We start from the raw sequence: 22788 nt of genomic DNA, 5'->3' as shown, positions 1-22788 counted from the left end.
CGAAGATTACATGAACCCACGTCAAACAGAAAATTTGTACCTATTCCCAGCCGAGAAGGGCACATAAGTCCATAATCACTGATCAGAAACTGGGGATGGGTTAATCATCAGTCGTAGGGAATCAGAGGCTTAACCATCAGTGACAGACGCTGAAGAACAACATTGATAAACTACTTCGGTCCAAAAACAGTGCGAAAATCAAGGTCACTCACCTCTAATTCTGAAGGTCGTGGTCGTACTGTAATAGAGCGACGGGCTGAGCCCAGAAACGACAGGTTGCGACTACGAAAGCTCGAACAAGGCTTGGCTCCAGCAAGCGACGACGATCTGGGCTCCGACGAGCAAGCGGCAACAAGGAAGCAGTGGCAACGGAAGTCTGCGAGGTGCGAGAGACCTGAGACCCAATGGTAATACGCCGATAGTTTTTTATTAGGGAAAAAATAATCGATTTTACCTCAATTTTCAGTTGTTATAAAACTGGAAATTTAAACTTAAATTAGTATTACAAATTTTACCTCGTTCAATATTTTGTTTCTCATTGCAAATTCATTAATTGCAAGAAAATGGAATTCTGTGGAAATAATAAATAAATTTGAACAACAAACCCATTAGTCATTGAATGTTTTTTGTCAAAAACTATAATATCACTGAGTGTCATTTTTCTTTAAATTTTTGTATAGTGTCACGTATCAAGGTGCAATTTGATGAAATATAAACTTAGAGTTAAAAGTGTGGTGATTTAACAATTTTATGAGTCAAATACTCAAAATTGACTCTTTTTTTAAAAAAATAAAAATAAAAAATGACCTTGTTCAATCTATGAATTTTTACCAATCGGTATGTTTGTGTTTGGTTTTAAGGTTTCAAACTATACCCGAATTTGTTCAAAGTTTGATTTAAAAAATGTGAAACTTAATTAATTACTATCCTTTTAATTTTTTAAAATTAATTGATAAACATTAACATTAAATACTAAAATGAGTATTTAGTGAATATATTGAGGTTCAAAGTGTAATTTTTGAAATATAGGAATTAAATTTTTTAAAAAATTGAATCTCAAAAGAGAAAATTGTTGTAACATCTTAAAACATTCAATTGAAATCAAACTCAAAATTTAAAAGACTAAAAATTCAACATTTGAAACTTATACATAGATACTTTTTTTTTCTTGAATATAATTGTGGTAAGGGGATTCAAACCACAAACCTCACATCACATACTCATATATCAATTAAGCTACGTTCGATTTGACAAATCAAATTGAAACTAGACCTGAAACTTATGAATCAAAAGTAATTTTTTTTTTTTTTCCAAAAACTAAATTGATATTATTTAAGAATTGGTGGGCTCTCATTTATCCAACCCAACATGGATCTCCATACCCATATCCTTAAGGCCCAAAAAAATGAGTGATATGGGGCTTTTTGGTGAAATTCAATGGGCTTACTTTGTAAATTAGTTGTGGTTGTGGCTAACAAGGGGTCAGGGTGGGCTTTCCTTACCATGTTAATGTAGGCCCAATTTAGAAACTCAATGGACCTCTCTAGTTTTTATACATTTATATGTTATTATGTTAGACTACTACTTTCCCATACTCATTTCATTCAAATAAATATATTCTTTTGTTATTCACTCCCAAAATTTTCACGAAAAAATACAAAGTTCAAAGTTTTCTTCAATAGGATGATAAACAAACTCTTGAAGTTTAGATTATGTTCGTATTTAGTATTTGATGTCAATGAAATGCCAACACAAGTTGTCCTCATGTTATCAACTTTCTGTTAAACTATACCATTATAACTAAAACCATTGCCATCAAAACATGTCATTTTTTTTTTCCTTCATGTTGTCTACCAATAATGACTAGATAAAAGCACAATTCAAAGCTTTAAAAATGTATAATTTAAACCTTTTATATCGTTATAAATTAAATATAAATGCAAGCTCAAAATCACTTATAGGATAATTGTAATGGATGACACTTTTAGGACTATCAAAATAAGCATCGCTCAACTAACATAATGTTTGTACTATCAACCTCGAGGTTAGAGGCTCAATTCTCCCATCCCACATCTTGTAAAAGAAAAATAAAATCAAGGCTAATAATTAGGTATATAGTAACATTTTAAAGAATTACAAATGTAGTAAGATATATCAATGATAGACTCGTATCAGCAAAACAATCTATCACAGAGAGGCTTCAAAAGTTGGATCAAAATGTTGTTATATCTACAAATTTTTTACATTGTGTTATATGTATTGATACTTTGAGTCTAATCGCTATATTTGCAATTCTCTTCGTTTTAATCTTAAAAAAAAAGTGTTGGGGAGGGTTGAGGAGGGGATGTAAAAGGCAAAGAAGTGAAATTGAAAAGAGGAAAAAGGGTGGAATTTGAAGGAAAAGGTAGATTCCTTGAAAACCCTAAAAATATTTTAGGGTATATCCCTCATCCCACTAAAGTAAGGGGCAAAGGCAAAGGAATGAACTTTTGGATTAGAAAAGGGCAAAAGTGGAAAGAATGAGCCCTAAAAAATAGGCACAGAATTTGCAAAAGTAGAATGGTCCCACTCTTTAGGTGTGATTTGGCTTGGGTGGTGTGCCTCTTCTTCTTCTATGAATTTGAAAGCTACTTCCACTTCCACCTTTTTTTTTTTTTCTCTTTGTTTTATTTATTTATTCCTTTCTTCTTTCATTTTTCTTTCCCATCTTCCCCTCCTTCAATTTGGACCCATTCATTTCCTCTACTTTCCAATGTATTTGTTTTAATATTCCCCATTATTATTCACAAAGTCATCAATTTCATTTTTCATTTAAATTCATCTTGCCATCAAACTTTAAATTTGATTCCAAGAAGAAAAGTAAGGACGTGAGAGGATTTATTCTATTCGATTCGATTCGATTCTATCAAATCTTGACTAATGACTACTCTATCAATTTAGGAGGGATTGAACGTTCATATTTAAACCAATTTCTATAAATAATATTGAATTGAGTTGATTCAAATATACAATTAGTTTCTAACTTCAAATTCTAGAACTATGTTTTCCATCCAGATTGCATGATTTTTCGAGGTAGTTCAAATTTAATTAATCAAGTGAAAGCGATGTTAAAAAAAATATATAAATACTTCCTCAAGTCATGACAAAAGATATTTATAGTGATTGTGTATAACAATAAGATAATCAGAAAAATCAGACAGATGGCAATACTTATGTGAATATCTTCTTCCCTTTTAACCAAACAATTATATTAATTTGTTCTTTTTTATTAGATAATAAATTTCATCATTCTCAACTCTTTTAAAATAGACACGAAAACAATATAATTACATCACTATGATGACACTAACTAAGAAACTAATGGAGTAAAGGGAATGAGAGAATTTGAGAAAAAAAAAATGATTAAATTTTGCAAATCTCAATCCTAATCTCAAAACCATAATTTAAGATGTGATTTGATTTGAATGAATCCCACAAAGTAAGATCAATTTTGAAATAATTACAATATTAAATTGAAATTGGGTGTGACCCAAGTGGCCCACAAAAAAGAAAAAGGCAATAATAATAAAGAAAAGGACAAAATTAAGTAGGTAAAGTATTTATTAAGAAAGGTGATATGTATATTCTCAAAGGAGGCTTTTACACGTATTGACAAAAGTGGTTCGTGAGCCAATCAATTTGTCTTAAGTAATATTAAATTTCAAGCTCCCATAATTCAAACAATCATGTGGCCGTTGGAAAATTATTTGCTACTCAACTCCCTTGCTACTTCAACAAAATAATTAGACCCCATAAATGTCTCTATTAATAGAAAAATAATTTTAATTAGTAATTAACTTAAAGTAAACTATGAATTTAATCACCCAATTTTAGAAAGGGCTCAATTCATGATTTCAATAGATTTGTTTCATCTAGTAATTTTAACAAGTCGTTGGGATTTTGAATAAAATGTATTTTCTCCTGATATTTTGTCCTCTTTTTCGAAAGGGCTTAATGTTTATTTGGGTGGTTTATGTATTATTATGTTTTCAATTTTTTTATTAAAAAAATGTAAGTACATCTATTAAATTTACTATAGTGGGAGAACTTCATTCTTCTTTGCTTCTCTTTAGAACTAAATCATTTAACTCTACTGTATTTGGTTTTTAATTTAACACGTAAGTATTAAAATTTAGACCATGGATATGTAGTTCAAACTTATTCTCTTTATAATTGACTATTTTTATGAACTTCGTTGATCCTTATATCAACTCATCATGCGATTATGTTTCGTATAAATTGCGCACAATACACATATAACACATGTGGAATGGTATTTCAACGTCCGACTCTGATTTGTAAGGGAGCGTTGAAGGAAAAATATGACAAAAAACTTACTTGACCTTCACATGCCACTGACCATGAAATTGTATTTTGGAGAAGAGATCATCTATGAAACCATTAACACACTAGTTTGGCGCTTGACACATACACTTTGATTCTTAGGTCAGTTTTTCAGTACATATGTTGGAGCAATTTTTTTAGGGAATAAGATGAACTTACATGATATGGAACTGTCATGTTCTGTATATAGTGGGGCTCAGCCTGATGGTTCATTCGTCTTTTTAGGAAAATGATTTACATTTCATCTATCATTTTAAGAATGGGACCCTTTGATGGTGGATCAAGTTATGATGGCATTAAGTAGAATGGGGCAAATTAGCCTCATCCTCAGTCGCTGGCCCTTTCTTACTTGGTACATGTAAAAAAAAAAAGGGTGAGTTGGCTTCTCGAGGCCGAGGCAGGCCAATTGCTTCGCTCTTCTCGTTTCTTGCATTTGCCAAAATGAAATGAGTGAGTTGGGCTTGGTCTCGACATTCGAGACTGTGGCCAGCCAATTAAGTCATGATCAAGTTGCTTTCCCGACATTTCATTCACATCTTTCTTGGACATGTTTCTTACCTGTCTTGAATCCGTTTAGAATACGATAATTTTCTCGATTTTGTCTTCAAATTTAACTTCCTCCCTTCATCTTTTATCTCAGATGCGAAATTATCCATAATAGGAGAAACTGTAAGGTTACATTAAAAGGGGGAAAATAAATTTGATTGTACAATGGGATCATTTAAAATTTATTAGAAAATATCATATTTATTTAAAACTTGGAAATGATCATTTCATTTTGACCACAAGCTGGTGGGCTGAGTGGCTCAAATAATTGCCTCTCTTTTTTTTTTTTGTCATTTTTTGTAGCTAATGACGTCATCTCCGATTTGGATCTCCAAAATTCGAAATATAACCCCTGTTTACCAGTCTACAACAAAAATTTAGGGCATATTTGAAGCGACCACCATCCTAAAATTATAATAATGATTTTTTTAAATAATAAACATCATCTATATTATCCAATTAATTATGGTCAACAGTATTTTAAAACATTTATTTGCTACCGTTTTTATTATTTTACATTCATCATTTTTTTATTTATTACCGTACTTACTATTTATTTCTCAAACTAAAATAGTCTACGCTTCAAACAAATAATATTATAATCGAAACTAAAATAATCTACACCCCAAACACAAATTATTATAACCCAACTATAATAACATATGATCATAATAACCAACTACTTGTCCCATATATTCTCCTATCGATTTTATTTTGATGCATTATTTCTCTTTTGTTTTTTCTACAATTTTTGTTTTCATTGTTTTCCATATTTAAGGTATATATATCATGATCGGTTTTTTTAATGATTAATTGCTGATATTATAGAGTATAGAGAAGGTTATGATATATTGTTTATAGAGTTAAAATAGTTATAAACGTTTTTACTCCCAATAAATAAATAGAAAGAAATAAGGACAAAGTTCAAAGGAATATGACCCTACTTGAAAAAAGTAACATAAGGAACATCACAAATGCAACATTATCGTCTCATAAAATAATAAAAGTAACTTAAGATAGGTTGTCGTACATTTTCATTGCGTGCATTTTGATTTTTTTTTTTCTTCAATATTTTGAGATCTATTTTTTTCGTGATACATTTTGATTAATATAATCATACGAGTCTTTAGTACTTTAAATTACTTGACATAAACTATCAACGTACTAGACTTTTCACCAACATTAAATTAGACTTTAACTTTAAAAAGATATCTATAGAGAAGTTCGAAATTTATTTTTTTTATTTTTAAATACTTTCATAAAATAGTACAAAAAAAAAATACAACTTAAAATTGAATGTTCATTTTCTCGCTCTTATTATTTGTGAAGCTGAGACAATACATCTTAAAAAGTCGATAAAATAGATGAGAGGATACATAGAAAAGATGTTGAGATGAGAACAAAAAATCATCCTACTCTAGTCACATGTCCAAGTCAATTGTCAAAATTATTGAATTCTTTAAAATAACAAATTTAATAACAATAATTTTTAAAGAAAAATAACAAAAACCTTGGCGAATATGTCAAAAGGATAAATTAAAAAGGAAGTTTCCATTGAAGCCTCGACATTGTTGGAATTACTTTTTAGTCCTTCCATTGTCTCTATTTGCTTCCATTTGCTCAACCAAATCCAGAAAGTGACACGTGTCAGATTCTCACTGTTTTTTTTTTTTTCTTTTCTTTTCATTTCAGGACAATTAACTATTTTTCTTCTTCTTCTTACAAAGGGAATTAAACATACTTTTGTATATTACAAAGGGAATTAAATATATAAACCAAAGACTTTTTTTAATACAATTAAAGTCTAGTTAGTTGTTTCATAATGTGATAACCGTTAATTTTCACATTCGTTAAGTATTTGGTTTTTAATCTTCTATTTTTAAAAAATCAAGTCTATAAACATCACTTTTATTTCTTGATTTATATGTTGTTTATCTATCTTTTTGAAGTATTTTCAAAATCAAATTCAAAACTTGAAAATTAATGACCCCATTCGATAATCATTTGACTTTTTTGTTTTTGTTTTTTAAAATGATGCCTATGGATGTTATCTTCACCTATAAATTTATTCATCTGTTATCTACTGTTTACCAATAGTTTAAAAAATCAAACCAAATTCTAAAAATTAAAAGAAGTAGGTTCCATTTGGCAACAATTTGGTTTTTGAGTTGATGTTTTTTAATATCAAATCTATAGATACTACTTCTACTTCCAAATTTATTTATTTGTTATCTACTTTTTATCTGCAGTTTAAAAACCAAGCCAATTTTTTAAAACAAAAAAAAAAAAAGTAGCTTTTAAAAATTAATTTTGGAATTTGAAATTTTGCCAACCATTATGTTTGAGAAATATGCAAATCATGATAAGAAATGTTGGGAAAATAAGTTTAATTTTTAAAAACAAAAAATAAAAAATAAAATTGTTACTGAACGAAATCGTAGCTTTTTAAAAACTTGTTTTTGTTTTTGGATTTTGGCCATGAATTCAATCATTGTATTTAAAGAAATATGCAAATCGTTGTAAAAAATGAGGAAGAAATAACCTTAATTTTCAAAAATAAAATATCAAAAAATGAAATGGTTATTAAATGGGACAAAAAAAAGGTAATTTTATTTTTAAATAATGGATAAGAATTCAAATGTTTACCTAATAAATATGAAACTAGAAGTACGGAATTATGAGAAAATAATCACAAATTTTAAAAATCAAATGGTAACTTTTAATTCATATCCCTTATTTTTATCCTTGATATAAAATATTGTATTTTATATTTTCAACGTTATATTATAACAAAATTTATAATCATGGCAGCTAGTTTTCAATTATTCTCTTACTGGTTAACATATATCTATTTAAAAATCTAATTATGATTTTTTTTAGTACAACCATTCTAAATTTATAATTAGCTTCGAATTTTAACGCTTACGGAGATATATAACTACGAAGTGTGTAAATGATGAAAAAAAATTGGCTATTATTTACCTTAAAACATTCTATTAAGAAATTTTGAGGGAAAAAACAAATTTAATGGACTAAAATAATATACATAAAACTTATAAATAACGTAAAATTGAACAATGTTTAGACAAAAAATAAAACGAAAGGAAAGGTTTAGACGTGACTTACATGAATATGTCCTAGCAAGGAACAAAACACAAAATTGGTTGTGCAATGAATGCTTTTTATTGGTCTTTGACCGTAGTAGCTTACCGCTGTGTCGGTTGAGCATTGCCACTCCCCTAGTCTGTAAAAGTGATAAATGAATGATAATATGAAAAATGGACTCCAATGGATTATTTTTTGTTGTTTTATACTTTGTGTTCTATATTTATTCTAACATGTGAGTTTCATTGTCACGAATTGTAATAAAAAACGTAAATTGATTGATGAGTGGAAGACAATCAATTGATTTGTGTTTTGAAATTACGCTACCGTCAATATATTGCTACATATAATAAGTATAAATTTGTTACATTTACTGTTATTGTTATTGTTGTCACTTAGGACCAAACAGTAACAATAAATGTTACAGATTTATAATTATAAGTAAACGAAATAAAAAACAATCAAATTAAATTTGTGATTCCAACCCACTGCAGTTGATCTATCCATGGAATTCTATTATGATTATGCCATTTTTCATAGCAAGGTAAACGTGGCCTAAATGTACAAAAATCCCGATGGATTAAAAATGGAAAGACAAATTGTGTCGATGTAGGAAATTTATTACATTCCAAGCCTTCGTTTGATTTAATTTTGAGGGCAAATATAAATTTACATTCATAAACTTCTGGAGTTATCAATTAAAACTCCTAACTAATAATCACATCAATTTATAAACCTTAAACTTTTGTAAGTGTATTAATTTACATCTCTCTCTAGATTTTATTCACTCCATTTCTTATGAAACTTATGATTTTAGTTATTTTAACTCTAAAATTTTTATGAGTCGATCAAACTAGATCTCTCGGTACGATTACATTTGAAAATCATCTATGCATTGATTCTTAAACATGTGTTAAGTGGGTCAAGTATTAGTTTTACAATATGCATAATCAGAGTAGATGCATAGACGATTCTCAAAATGAAAATTTGACTATAAGTCTAAAGTGTTTCATTTGTTAAAGATTATGAGTTTAACTAATACAATTATAAGTTTATCACAAGATTTTCTCAAACGGAACATAATAGAGAATATAGATTGATATAGTTAAAAATTGTTATTTAAATTGATATAGTCCCTAAAATTCGCAGTATGAACTGATATTTCTTCTAATATTAAAATGATGCTACTTATATATATACATACATATATATGTATTATAAAGGTGAGATTTTTCTATTGATTTGTGGTTTATAATGTTGGCCACTTGAAAACAACAAGCCATCCATGCAACCACATCAAATTGGTCCAACTTACTTATTTTTATACGATTTAGAAAATTATTGATGAGATATTCATGGACATTTTTTTAAAGAAAAAAATACCTTTTGGTATCTGAATTTTGAGAAATAGATACGTTTAGTCCATCGTATTTGAAATTAGTCAATTTAGTCCATAATTCTTCAAAGGTATGTTTAAAAAGTCTCCTTAAAAAGAGGTCATTAACTTTAAATTAAAAAAAATTTGACTAGATGATGTGACCAATGAGTTAGATTTTTTTTTTTTAAATATCTCTCTCATCTCTCTTATCCTCCCCTCCCCCTTCCTCCTCTTCTCTTTTATTCCCTCCCCTCTTTTCCAATGCTAAATTTTCAGAAAAATTAAAAAAAAATGAAAATCTTTAATTCTCATCTCTCTCATACTATCCCACCTCTCCCACCAGCTAAATTTTGATTAAAAAAATGGAGAAAAAAAATCGAAATTGATTGGACTCATTCATTCAGGTTTTGGTAATTATATGAAGTTTAGCCACGGTGGTTCATCATCATCATTTTCGCCATTTCTATACATTACTATTACAGTTGTTATTGCTGCTCATATTCTTTTTAGAAAAAAGCAATTGTTTTAATTTTTTTTTCTTTTAAAAAAAAAAAAGATGAGACAATATGATAATTAAAGATGTTCATTTTTTTAATTTTTTTTTGGAAGTTTAACCATGGAGAGAATAAGAGAGAGGGAGAGAGGGGGACGAGGAGGAGGGAGAGGGAAAGAATGAGAGTTGAGAGATATATTAAAAAATATTTTTTTTCAACTTGTCTTGACACCTCATCTAATCAATTTTTTTATTAAAAGTTAATGACCTTTTTTAATAGATGAAACCCATTCTCGAAAATTTAGAGATTAAATTGGCTAATTTCAAACATGAGGGACTAGACGCACTTATTTTCCAAAACTCAGCCGACCAAAAAAGTATTTTTTTAAATTAAATGCATTATAAGTTTTAACAATATATTATATTTTTTTCTATTGCAATTAGTAAGAAATATGTATAGCTCAAATTGTTATGATACTCATTACCAATCAGAATATTAGATATTACAATTTATATCCTATTTGATTAGGGAATTAAACTAAATACGTATATATTTTAAAAAGTTTGTGCAAGATAGTTTGGTGTTAATATCTTTATTATGATTGGTTTAACAATGTAATTCGTCTAGAACGAAGGAACTTTATAGGATAATAAATATTAAAGGGCAGTCTCATTAGTTTGTTTTTTTATTTTTAACTTTTTAATTTTTTTAATTTTATATTGTGAAGAGAACAAATTTTAAAAAAAAATCAAATAAATATACCCATTCAACTACCTTTTATCTATAGTTGTTAGTTTTTTTTATAAAAAAAAAAAAAAAAAAAAAAACGAACCTCTAAAACCATTATTTTTGTTCTTCATTTTTCTTACTTAAAATCTCTCATCGATGCCACATTTTTTATCATCGCCAATGTATATCCAACTAAGCTAATCATTCATTGACTACTTTAGTGAATCTACTAAAATCTCCATAGGTAACGGTCATGAAATTCATTCTCCCCATAACACATAATATGAACAAGATAATCAATATAAAATTTACATGATTGTTGATGATTCAAGGGACGTTTGGGAGAATGATTGTCCTTAGATTATAATAACCACATTTTGCTACGATAAATACTAATTTGTAGTTTTCAATTAATTACTTTCAACATTATTTCAGAATCCTCATTTTCTCCTGTATTTACTATTTACTATGGTTTTTTATTTTCAAGATCTTCAAAGACAGGTCTGAAAGAGGTTCCAGTAAAGGGAATTGATTATCGACCAACCTTTAAGAGATAGGAGGATTAGCCCCAATTCAACGATGAAGGAGAACTACAGCCTCTGTCTTCGAGCACAAATTCTTAAGCTTGATCGGGTCTTAGGTCAATCCCTTCTTGAGCAACCGATTCAATACCAGCTTCTTCAAGAATAGCCAGAAAACTCACCTTTTGTTATCTTCCACTCTGAAGTTTAGGATTGAGTTTATGATTTGGTTGGTGATTCTTACTTACCTTATTTGATTTAATCACTTGGAAGGGGGCAGGATGTCTTGGAGGCACCATAGTGTAGGTGTGGTTGCAACCAATCCAATAGTGCTTCTTATAGAGAAGTGTTTCAAGTCATTCGATTATCTCCAACCGGTGAAAAGTGGTGGGTGTCCACTAACGGCCATTCCTGGCTTGGCTCCATAATGCAATTTTGGGCGGTAGTTGGGCATGGATCCCTTCGGACCTGGAGAACGTATACTATTTTACATTCATCATTTTTTTTATTATTTGCTACTACTTTCTTATCAAACTAAAATAGTTTACACCTCAAACACATACTATTATAACCTAAATTAAAATAATCAACCTCCCAAACACAAACTATTATAACTCAACTATAATAACCAAATCGTTACCTCAAATGTCCCCTTAAAAATGTAAAGTTTTTTTTAAAGGGTTATTTCAAACATTTTTATGCACAAACGTTTTCATCAATCTATCAATCCTAGATCCACATTCCAACAAATAGACAAATATATATATACATGTGTGGGGACTATATTAACATTACTTTAGTCACTATTAATGACATTACATAAATATTTTGTGACCATTTCACACCTGACGCTACTGATTAAGAGTAGAAATTACAATCAATCAATTAAAATAAAATGTCATATTACAACCTTCAAAACTTTACAAGCAAATTGGAAATGGAAGCAAAAATATCGTAATGTGAAATATAGATGGAATATATTAGTAGCCAATAACAATAAAAATATAGCAAAGTGCGCCAAAAAAGAAAAAGAAAAAGAAACTCCATCATATTGAAAAGTGTCAAATATTTAGAAATAAACTATATAATAAACTTAAAAAAGTATTATAAGATTTGGTGATGTATTTATCTTGTGGAAACATTCGATTGGTATCGAAGATACTTTCTTATTTTAATCGTACTATACCAATAATTAAAAAAAAGAAAGTAATTAGGTGGAAGAGTTTAGATTGGGTGCGGCCAGAAGCATGTTAACAAGAGTTAAGTAAAAATGAATATTATATAATGCGGGGGACAAAAAGCCAAAATTGAAGGCCACTGCCAGTTGTAAATTGTATTGTAATGTAAATCTATTATTCGACAAGATACATTTAATCAATTTACGTGTTTTTTCCCCTCATGTGGCTAATATATATATATATATATATATATATATATTATATTCTGTTTTTTTTTTTTAAATTCTCTTCACGTGCCTTTTTTTTTTCTAACTATAAAATATAGAACCAACGAAAATTTTAAATAAATATGTAGAAAGCCACTTGGCATGGTTTGGATTTAATTAGAAGTCCGACTTTATGCTTTAGAGGGACCTTATCAATCATACAAGGAAAATGTAGTATAGGTTGAAATGGTATAACATATTACATCTCTATTTAAAAGGTTGAAAGTTTAAATATGCATTTATGCGATTCTATCATAAATAGATATAAAAATGTATTTCATACTATATCGACGACTATAATAATTAGTATAATATACATAATCAGAGATATAAAAGATGTGCTTGGGGACAAAAAAAAACTATCATATAACTATAATAACAAAAAATTATCCTATAACCATAATAATTATTAAATAGTATTTTGTAGTCCACAATTAATTACAATAACACTGTTTCAAAACCTCTATTTACTATTTGTTACCATTTTATTATTTTAAATTTTTTGTTACAGTGTTTACTATTTTATTTTTAAATTAAAATAATCTATATCTCAAATATAAACTATTACAATCTAACCATAATAATCTAGGGTTGTAATAACTAATTTCTTGTCCCAAACGTTCTAAGGAGATTGAGAGAACCATGTGTAGGCTGGATATAGGCTAACACGTAAAAAAAAAAAGAGAAAGAGAGAGAATAATCAGAGAAATAGACCAACGGTTTAAAAATCTAAGCCAAATTTTGAGAATTAAAAAACGTAGCTTTCAAATATTGTTTTTGTTTTTAAAATTTATAAATCGTGATGAGAAATGTGGATGATATAGACTTTATTTTAAAAAACAAAATGGTTACCAAACTGACATTTAGTAATCATTTTGGCACTGTTTGCTAATCATTTAGTTTTTTTTTTTTTTTTTAAAAAAAAAAACAGTTTATTTCATCCACGTTTTTTACAATTCAAAATGGTTACCACGCATGGATTCTTAGCCAAATTCAAAAAAACAATAATAATTTTTTGAAATCTACTTCTTTTAGTTCTCGAAACTTTGCTTGAATTTTAAACTATTGGTGAAAAGTAGATGACAAAAAAAGAAATTTGGAGGTACAAGTAGTGTCCATAGGCTTAATTTTAAAAAATAATAATAAATGTTACCAAACGAAGCCTCTATTTTTTGTTTTTGTTTTTTTGAAATTTAAGCATTTTTTTTCTTTCAAAATTTTATTATGATTTGCATATTTCTTTGAGTAAAAAAAGTTTAGTTCTTAACCAAATCAAAAATAAAATAAGTTTTTAAAAACTATATATATATATATATATATATATATATATATTAATTTTAAAGATTTGTTTTGGTTTTAAAAAATACTCTTTACATGTAGCCTACGAAACTTGAAAACCCATGGTTGGAAAACGGGGATTGTATGCATATTTTTTAAAAAATCAAATAATCACCAAATGAGTTCTTAAAATTTTGTTTTTATTTTTAAGTTAGCTAAAAAATCAACTATTTTACTCGACGAGGATAAAAAGCCATAATAAAAAATCAAGAGAAAATAAGGTTGCTTAAAAAACAAAAACAAAAAATAAGTCTTTGTCTGTAATTATTTTATTTTTTATTTTTATTATTGAAATTTTAGTCTATGGACACTAGTTCACCTTCAAATTTATTCATTTGTTATCTATTTTTCACCAATGGTTTAACAAACCAAGCCAAATTTTGAGAACTAAGAAAGAATAATTTTCAAAATATTGTTTTTGTTTTTGTAATTTGGTAAGAATTTAACTATTGTAATTAAGAAAGATATAAACCATTGTAAGAAATATAGATGAAATAAGCTTAATTTTCAAAAATAAAAACTAAACGATTATCAAACGGGACCTTAATGGTTTATATTATCTCGCGTCATTAATTAGAAATATCACTCATTTTCATATATATATAAAACACGTCATATATTTAAATATACCAAACAACTCGTGACATTACAAACATTTTATGAGGTTTGACATTTATAATCATATAAATTTGAAACTAACAGTGTAACTTGCACTATAAATTCACGAATTAATTAGGGATGTTTGAGACAAGAAGTTGATTATTATACTCATAGGTTATTAATTATAGTTGAGTTTTAATAGTTTGTGTTCGGACTGTAGATTATTTTAGTTTTAGTTATAATAATATGTGTCTGAGGTGTAAAATATTTTAGTTTGAGAAGAAAATAGTAAATATTGTAGCAAAGAATAAAAAAATAGTAAAAACGGTAAAAAATAGTAAATACGATAACAAATAGGATTTTGAAATAGTATTTACTGCGACAAGAGATGGTTAATATAATCTTTACCCAAATACCCCTGAGATTCCATATGCATAACTATTTGGTTTTAATTTTTAAAAATAAAGCTTACCAAACATGATCTCTATTTAATGATTTATACGTTTTTTTTATCTACATTTCAAGACCATTTTCTAAAATCAAAACTGATTTTTGAAAACTAAAAAAATATTTATTTTTAATTTTAAAATTTAACTAATAATTCAAATGTTATCGAGAATCAAGCACATTTTCCCCCTGAGTCGAAAACTATATTTTACACATTTTTTTTGAAAACTATATTTTATACATTTAACTATTCAAGAATGAAGAGACTCGAGTCATTAATTTTGGATATATATAATTCAAAAGATAAGAAAAGTATATTCAACTTTTCTTTTTAAAAATTAATTAATGGATTATATAAAATTGTGAGAAAATAGGGATGTGGGAATTTTGTCGGCGGTTCTTTCTTTTCAACGTTGGTTTTTGTTGATTCGGGCGCCCCTAGTCTAGCCACCCCCGATATTCCATTGTTACACCTCGCACGTGATCCCCACTCTCCCAATTCTCCAAAATACCCCTCCAATTATTTTCCTTCCTTCCTTCCGTCAAGGGTATTCTCGTCTATTCACATTTTACTGACGCCTAACCTTCGGGAATCGCGTAGATAATCGATTGGCAACAACAATTTTTATTTCTCCTTTTTTTCCCCAACGAAACCCTAATTCCCTTAAAACGCTGTCGTTTTGAAAGCCGCTAACCGACGTCGTTTTGGGTATTAATCAATCAATCAATTAAATTTGTTTTTAAAATGGAAACTCGTAAGGAAATCAGTTGCAGTAATGACTGTTTTTAGGATGGAAATTTTACTAAATTTCATGTTAACAACGGAATGAAGGAATGGGTTTTGGGTAAAAATGAAAAAGAAAAAAAATAAAAATTTATTGAGAGAAAAAGTAGAGAGGGAACCTGGAAAAAGCCACTTTGCAGCTACTCCAGCCAGTGTATATGCAGTTTCTTTTTTGTATCGTATCATTCTATCTTTCATACCTGCTTCTTCACAGCATACCTATCTCTTAAGGCTTTGGCTGGTGGTGTTTCTGGGACTCTCTGCTTTTGCTTCAAACCATTCATTGCCCTTTTTCTTCCTCTCTTCCCCTTTCATTCATTTCCCACTTTTTTCAGTGAAACACTTTAAGCTGTGGGGTTAATGGTGTATTGACTTTAAAGCTTTTTTCCCACTTGATTTTGCTCCTGAAAGGTTTGTTAAAAGGTACTTTTACTCTTCTTGTTTTTGGGAAATTACTTGAACTGATGGGCTTTTCCTCGTTTTATTTATCCCCCATGGCTCCCCTTCTATTGTTTTTGTGCTATTTATTTTATTGTGTGGAGTCCCATCTATAATTTTTCCATCTAGTATTCTTGTGGTGGTGCATGTGAGTGTTTTTATCTTCTGGGTCCTCATGTTTTTGACTGTTTTCTCTATTCTGTTCACACTTTAGTATGTTATCGTTTAAGATTAGCACATTTTCATCATTTGGGGTTTTTGTTTTGGAAGATTTGAGAGATGGGTTGTGCTCAGATTTGAATTTGATTGTACAGGTTCTGGGAATTTTTTTTTTCTTTTTTTTTTTTTTTTGGTTTCTGGAGCAGAGGTAAAAGGGTTATTTCAAGCAGAGAAAGCTGTGGAGTGAGTCATGGCGGGAGGCGCAGCACCGAAAGTAGAGGAGCCTCAAGCTCATCCACCGAAGGATCAGCTACCAAACGTTTCTTACTGCATTACTAGTCCACCTCCATGGCGTGAGTGTCTCTTTTTGCATATTTTTTCTTCCCTGTTCAAATTTGAGTTCCATTTTCAGAATCAATAGTTCGATTCCTCTGAATCTTGTAAGTTCCAGTCGGGTTAGCTATTTTTAGTGCTTGCACTTTCTTGATTCATCACCGCCGCGTATTGATTGCTGAAAGAAACTTTTCTTTTATGTTCATTCGCCCCGTTTTCCTCTTTATTTTGTTAGAATCTGCTGTTTTTAAAGTAAATTGTGGACGAATCTGACCGATCTTCTGATCACATTATCTTCCATTTTTGTCATTGGAATAAAGCAGCTAGCCATTCCTTTGTTCTCATCTTTTACGCAAATGGTGTTGTTGGGCTTGTTCGTTTCCTTCTTTTTTCCCTTTTTCCTTTTACTTCACTAGGAATTTGGGATCCAGATTAGGCATATCAATCTAGTAATTTATTGCGCTTTACAGGTTGATTAGTTATAACCTTTTTTCCTTCCACTTTTCTGTGGATTCTTTTGTTTTATTATATTTTTATTTAGAACCTACATATATCTCACACCATTTGATCTTTAACTTTTTCCTTGATGCAGCTGAAGCTATACTTCTGGGTTTCCAACATTATCTGGTGATGTTAGGCACGACGGTTCTGATTCCTTCTTCTCTTGTTCCTCAGATGGGTGGTGGATTTGTAAGGCCCAAGTGAAACTTCTGTATTAAATTAATTATTGTTCTACATCAATATTTGCTTTCTGTTAATGATGGTCCTAAACAATCATGTGACTGTAACTCATTATTCGTATAGGAGGAGAAGGCAAAGGTTATCCAGACCTTGCTCTTTGTTGCTGGTTTAAACACCTTGCTACAATCACTCTTCGGGACTCGGTTACCAGCTGTAATTGGAGGGTCATATACCTTTGTACCCACCACTATTTCAATCATCCTTGCTGGTCGATTTTCTGATACGGCTGATCCTATTGATGTAATGTGAACTAAATCCTTCTGGGCAGTCTAACTCAATTGCTCATAGGTCTATCTGATGAATTGACATTAATGCCTAGTGCAGGACGTCAAATACATTGTCATTCATGCTATAAGAGATGCTTATTTGTTCCCATCAATGACGAATTTTAACTAATCAGTGCTTTCTTCACTAGTTACAGTCTAGTGTTTCATTTGAGGCTGTTGACATTGCTTTGCTGGCTCATTCAGAAATTCAAGAAGATAATGCGAGCAATCCAGGGTGCTCTCATTGTTGCTTCAACCCTTCAGATTGTCTTGGGCTTTAGTGGTCTATGGCGTAATGTTGCAAGGTTGGTCCACTCTACATTATGAAGGATAATGTTAATAATATAATAACAACTTGATTATGGGGTTTATTTAGGGGGTAACTGCAACTATATAGCTGCGTGACAGGTGCTTTCTTGGCACGTGGACTGTATTCCACTGACTTGGAATACTATTTGTTGATTAATTTGGTTGATGCTAGGTAGGCATGCATGAAGTACTCAATTCATTAAGTTTGCATGTTTGAGGCTGTTCAAGGCTCGAGAACTTAGTTGTTAAATATTTTCATTTTTTAAAGTTCTGATGCTATTGTTAGATTCATGTTACATGTAACATGGAGTTTATCTTAATGATACATTATGAATTTCCCTTCAGAACTTTTAGTGACTTGTCCACTTTGCAAGTCTCAAATTTCACTTTGGTGGCTGTTTCCATTTTTCAGGTTCCTTAGTCCACTTTCAGCCGTCCCTTTGGTTTCTCTGGTTGGCTTTGGGCTTTTTGAGTTGGGTTTTCCTGGGGTAATTCTCTCACACTCCCCCTCTGAAATATATATTTTTTCAAAAATGATATTATTATTATGTTTAATTGCAATGCTTAGAGATGCTTACAATCTTTGAATACTTCTTTATATTCACTATAAGGGATCTGGCATTTGTCTTGTGGATGTTAGGTTGCCAAATGTGTGGAAATTGGACTGCCGGAGCTTATCCTTTTGGTCTTTGTTTCTCAGGTATTTCTTTCAAGCTAGTGTATTCATTGTTTTCTTTATAGTCCGATTTTCTTACAAAGAAGATCATTACTTTTCTTCCCTCTCTATTCACAGTATCTGTAAAGTAATCATCTTTTGCTATAATCATGTATACTTCTTGTGCAGTATTTGCCTCACATCATCAAATCTGGAAAACACATATTTGATCGTTTTGCAGTCATTTTCTGTGTGGTGTTAGTGTGGATTTATGCTCACCTACTGACAGTAGGAGGGGCTTACAAAGGTGCACCACCTAAAACGCAATTAAGTTGCCGTACTGATCGCTCTGGGCTTATAGATAATGCTCCATGGTGAGTTATGACCTGCTAAGAACAATATGTTGAGCATGAAGATATCCTAGCTTTTGATGTCGAAGTTAGAATCTGTTGACATCATGTTTGTAATTGTGCTTGGAATATCTTACCGTACCACTCCATTATTGGATTGGGTTTTGCTCTAGAATTCTTGTATTTCAACGTCTGATCTTCTACACACTTTTATATATTCCTTTTGAACATTCTACATATTCGTTGATTAACTAGAATGGATTAGTGAGAAAAATCAAAATATTTTATCAAATCCTTTTTTTTTCATTGTATATCATTAGCGCTGGTTCATTGATGATGGGATCAACAATATACTTAACATGGAATTTACAATTGCAGGATAAGACTTCCATATCCATTTCAATGGGGGGCACCTTCATTTGATGCCGGGGAAGCCTTTGCCATGATGATGGCATCATTTGTTGCTTTAGTAGAGGTTTGTTTTCTTTTTCTTGATCCAATTATCGCCTGTTTATTGACATGAATTTATCCAATTCCTGATTTCTTCACCTTTTGTTTCCTTTGCAATTGCTTGGTTTTTTGGTTTTTCACATTAATGATGCCTTTGAAAAGTAGTTTGATATAATTGACAATACACTTGTATAGTTCAATTCAGTTCTATTCATTCCTTAAGTGACCCGTTTTTCTCCTTTGCCCCATGTCAAAATACAGTCCTCTGGTGCTTTTATTGCTACGTCCAGATATGCAAGTGCCACTCAGCTGCCACCTTCTATTCTCAGTCGTGGTGTTGGTTGGCAGGTAATGTAAACTTAGCTTATGTGTGTAATATAGAATATGTGACTCATAGTTGCATGGTGGTTCAAGATTTAATCTGTGTAGTTATTTTCTTAAGTGTTGATATTGCCTAAGGACCAGTCCACCTGGAAGAAAAAGGTTGAGGATGTAATAAGAAATTTGCAAGCAAAATGTTTGAGTTCGCCACTAGTTTTGCATAACTAGCAGACCTAAGCACTTTATCATTATAATGTAGCACATACCTGATACAGGGCCTTATCTTTTCTTAAGAACCGAGTAATGATACAGGGTCTAACAGAGCCCTACTCTGCTTCGCCCACCCTAAGCTAGCTGTAGGAGACAGCAAAAGTTTTCAATTATTAAGATTTCCCTTTGAAGGCTTGAAAGCAGGACATTGGGGGCTGGGGGGGTATTTAAGGTGCAAGAATTCAGTAAGTGCAAAATTAGATCACTGTCAAACGAAAAATTCTGTTCAAAGGAGTTTAAGCAACAGGATGATCGAAGGTTTGCTCCTAGAAATGGTCATATAACACTTCTCCAGGTGGATGGGATACTATTAAGCCTTGATGTGAGCTATTATTTACGCCTGGGTCTTCTTATGACAATAGCTGAGTAGCTGGTTTGTAGTGTAATGAACAGCTTTATGCTTTCTGTATGACAAGTATTGCATCTGGTCCGTTCAACTTATCTTGGCAATTGTTTTTTGACCCCAGGGAGTTGGAATTCTGCTTTCTGGGCTGTTTGGAACTGTGAATGGATCCTCGGTGTCCGTGTAAGAGTTTTTACTGCCTTGGGCAGTCTACTTTGGTCAAGTACAAAACTTGTTTTCATCTGTTTGAGATTTTCTATTGCCTTTTGTATTTTAGTGAAAATGCTGGTCTCCTGGCATTGACCCGAGTTGGCAGTCGAAGGGTTGTACAGATTTCAGCTGGGTTCATGATATTCTTCTCCATTCTTGGTAAGTTTCTTATAGATTTCAGTGCACTCTTCAGTCTGAACTCATGAGTTGGAAGTCAGCGCCGATGATCTTCTATCTATTCTTATCATCTGTGGACTTGCAGGGAAATTTGGAGCAGTCTTCGCATCCATTCCAGCCCCCATTGTTGCCGCTCTGTACTGTCTTTTCTTCGCTTATGTGGGTAAGCATTTGTATTCGATAAACAGGTCGATAATCAGAAATGGAATATTTAAGTCATCTTGGTTGGTAAATGATGTAAATTGTTTTCAGGCATGGGAGGTTTAAGCTACCTCCAATTCTGTAACCTCAACAGCTTCAGAACAAAGTTTGTACTAGGATTCTCCATCTTCCTGGGACTGTCTGTGCCACAATACTTCAACGAGTACACAGCCATTAATGGTTTTGGTCCAGTCCACACAAGAGCAAGATGGGTAAGAAGGGATTTCCCCTTGATTTTTTATGAGGACCTCTACTCCACTCTATGTTAAATTCTTATGACATTCCTCCCTCTTCTGTTGCCACTTTGTAGTTCAACGACATGGTCAATGTTCCGTTCTCTTCTGAGCCATTCGTTGCTGGAATCGTGGCATATTTTCTCGATAACACGCTGCATAAAAAGGATGGTGCCATCAGGAAAGACCGAGGCAAACACTGGTGGGACAAGTTCCGATCGTTCAAGGGTGACACAAGGAGTGAAGAGTTCTACTCTCTACCTTTCAACTTGAACAAATATTTCCCATCTGTGTGATTTGTTGGGGTCTTCTGTAAAATGCTGCTGCTGCTGCTGCTGCTTCATTCAAATGGGTCTGTGGAAAATGAGAAGATAGAGTCATTGTGTTTTTAATTTATTGCCAGTAACATCTGTATAAGAGATAGCTTCTTCTTTTCTCTATAGGATTACCTTAATTAATAACTTCATTTAATTGCTTCTCTTTTGTATATCCAACGAAGAGGTGGATTTCGATGTGTCTATGAAAAACAAACGTTCCTTCTATTTTTTTCTCCTTTATAATCATCACTCTCCTTCCACTAACTAATCATGTTCTCTCATATATGCTTCATCGATATTTATCCATAAGAAGATTAGTTATATATATATATATATATATATCCAATTGAAAAAAATATAAGCTAATGGTAATTCTATATATTCCCTCGAAACAATGATCACGAAAAGAGAATAAAGGGGTTGATGCAAATTGTCATAATATCATGTAAAATATGTCAAACAGGTCCAAATGGGTGGGAACGGAGAGGATTAAGGGGGTGTTCACCACAAACTTGCGTTAAATAGAGTGGATTATTATAACTTACTCTATATTTGAGCCTCATTATAATACTGAAAGTTTCATAATTATTATAATTCACACTTAGTTATGATAAAACTATTTGATTACCTTTATTGTCTACCAAGTTTGCTATTTTGTAATCATCATCTTTCCTTTTTTGTAATTCAAACTAAAATAGATCGCACTCAAAACACAGACTATTATAACCTAAACTAAAATATTCTACATCCTAAAGATCGACTATAATAACCACTAATTATAAACCTACTCAATGCTCTAAATAGGAGTTTGAGTTGTGTTGATAAGAATAGTAAAATGCAATAACTCATTGAGGAGACTAAGGCATGTGTGTCATTCTCTAATGGCCAACAAAAAAAATAATAAAAAAAAAGGAAGAAGAAGAAAGGTTTTAGGTTCTAGTGGTTAAGATTGAAGGTGACCAGACAAAGGAACCATCTAAAAATTTAAGGCATTTCATTTAAAATTTAGGTGAGAGGGCAATTCAAGTTTGAAAAGGAATGCATTTTGACAAGTCAACCACTCTAATTCAAGGCCACATTGACCTACCCTACCCAAGGGGACAATTATATGAAAGTGAAGGGTCACAACAGAATATTCCACATTTTTCATCATTTGGGAGCCTTCAAAAATTTCCCATTCAATTTTATATCCAAATGATCAAAATGTTAATGGAGTAGCATTTAGGTTTAAACCTTATATAGAATT

The 22788-nt window shown here is 30.9% G+C and overlaps 2 protein-coding genes and 1 long non-coding RNA gene across 6 annotated transcripts in view; 1 reads left to right on the top strand and 2 right to left on the bottom strand.

Annotated features, from left to right (window-relative positions):
• LOC120071280 (ribosomal protein L29 family protein) overlaps positions 1-468 on the bottom strand; it is a 36834-nt gene extending 36366 nt beyond the window's left edge. For both annotated transcript variants that reach the window (XM_090311295.1, XM_039023461.2), the window contains exon 1: positions 213-468. The gene's annotated coding sequence lies outside the window, so the exon portion shown is untranslated. The remainder of the gene's footprint in view (positions 1-212) is intronic.
• A 10412-nt stretch (positions 469-10880) lies between these two features.
• On the bottom strand, positions 10881-16029 carry LOC120070937 (uncharacterized). Its single transcript, XR_005480079.2, has 2 exons — positions 15889-16029; positions 10881-11624 (listed from the first exon to the last, which is right to left on the bottom strand). It is a non-coding gene; the product is annotated as an uncharacterized LOC120070937 (long non-coding RNA).
• Positions 15613-21767, top strand: LOC120070936 (nucleobase-ascorbate transporter 6). 3 transcript variants are annotated; one of them, XM_039022860.2, is made up of 15 exons: positions 15613-16192; positions 16522-16719; positions 17292-17389; positions 17504-17680; positions 17911-18011; positions 18428-18503; positions 18656-18715; positions 18860-19044; positions 19399-19495; positions 19732-19818; positions 20529-20587; positions 20682-20773; positions 20877-20954; positions 21044-21204; positions 21303-21767. In XM_039022860.2, exons 2-15 carry the CDS (start codon positions 16617-16619, stop codon positions 21519-21521), a joined length of 1593 nt encoding a protein of 530 aa, XP_038878788.1. In that variant the 5' UTR covers positions 15613-16192; positions 16522-16616; the 3' UTR covers positions 21522-21767. The 3 variants fall into 3 exon arrangements, with proteins under 3 accessions (XP_038878788.1, XP_038878783.1, XP_038878784.1); XM_039022855.2 differs by having other exon boundaries at positions 15685-16180; XM_039022856.2 differs by lacking the exon at positions 15613-16192 and adding an exon at positions 16195-16355.
• Positions 21768-22788: the final 1021 nt, after the last annotated feature.

Source organism: Benincasa hispida, chromosome 2 (assembly GCF_027475165.1).
Source record: "Benincasa hispida cultivar pf3 chromosome 2, pf3_genome.v1.1, whole genome shotgun sequence".
NCBI lineage: Eukaryota > Viridiplantae > Streptophyta > Magnoliopsida > Cucurbitales > Cucurbitaceae > Benincasa > Benincasa hispida.
The sequence above is the reverse complement of the archived record's forward strand: the minus strand, read 5'-3'. Positions and strand labels throughout refer to the sequence as shown.

Coding starts and splice junctions, on each gene's coding strand:
- LOC120070936 (XM_039022860.2), top strand. CDS start 16,617: ATGGCGGGAGGCGCAGCACCGAAAGTAGAGGAGCCTCAAGCTCATCCA. Junction 19,045..19,398: donor CTTATAGATAATGCTCCATG/GTGAGTTATGAC, acceptor TTACAATTGCAG/GATAAGACTTCCATATCCAT. Junction 21,205..21,302: donor TCCACACAAGAGCAAGATGG/GTAAGAAGGGAT, acceptor GCCACTTTGTAG/TTCAACGACATGGTCAATGT.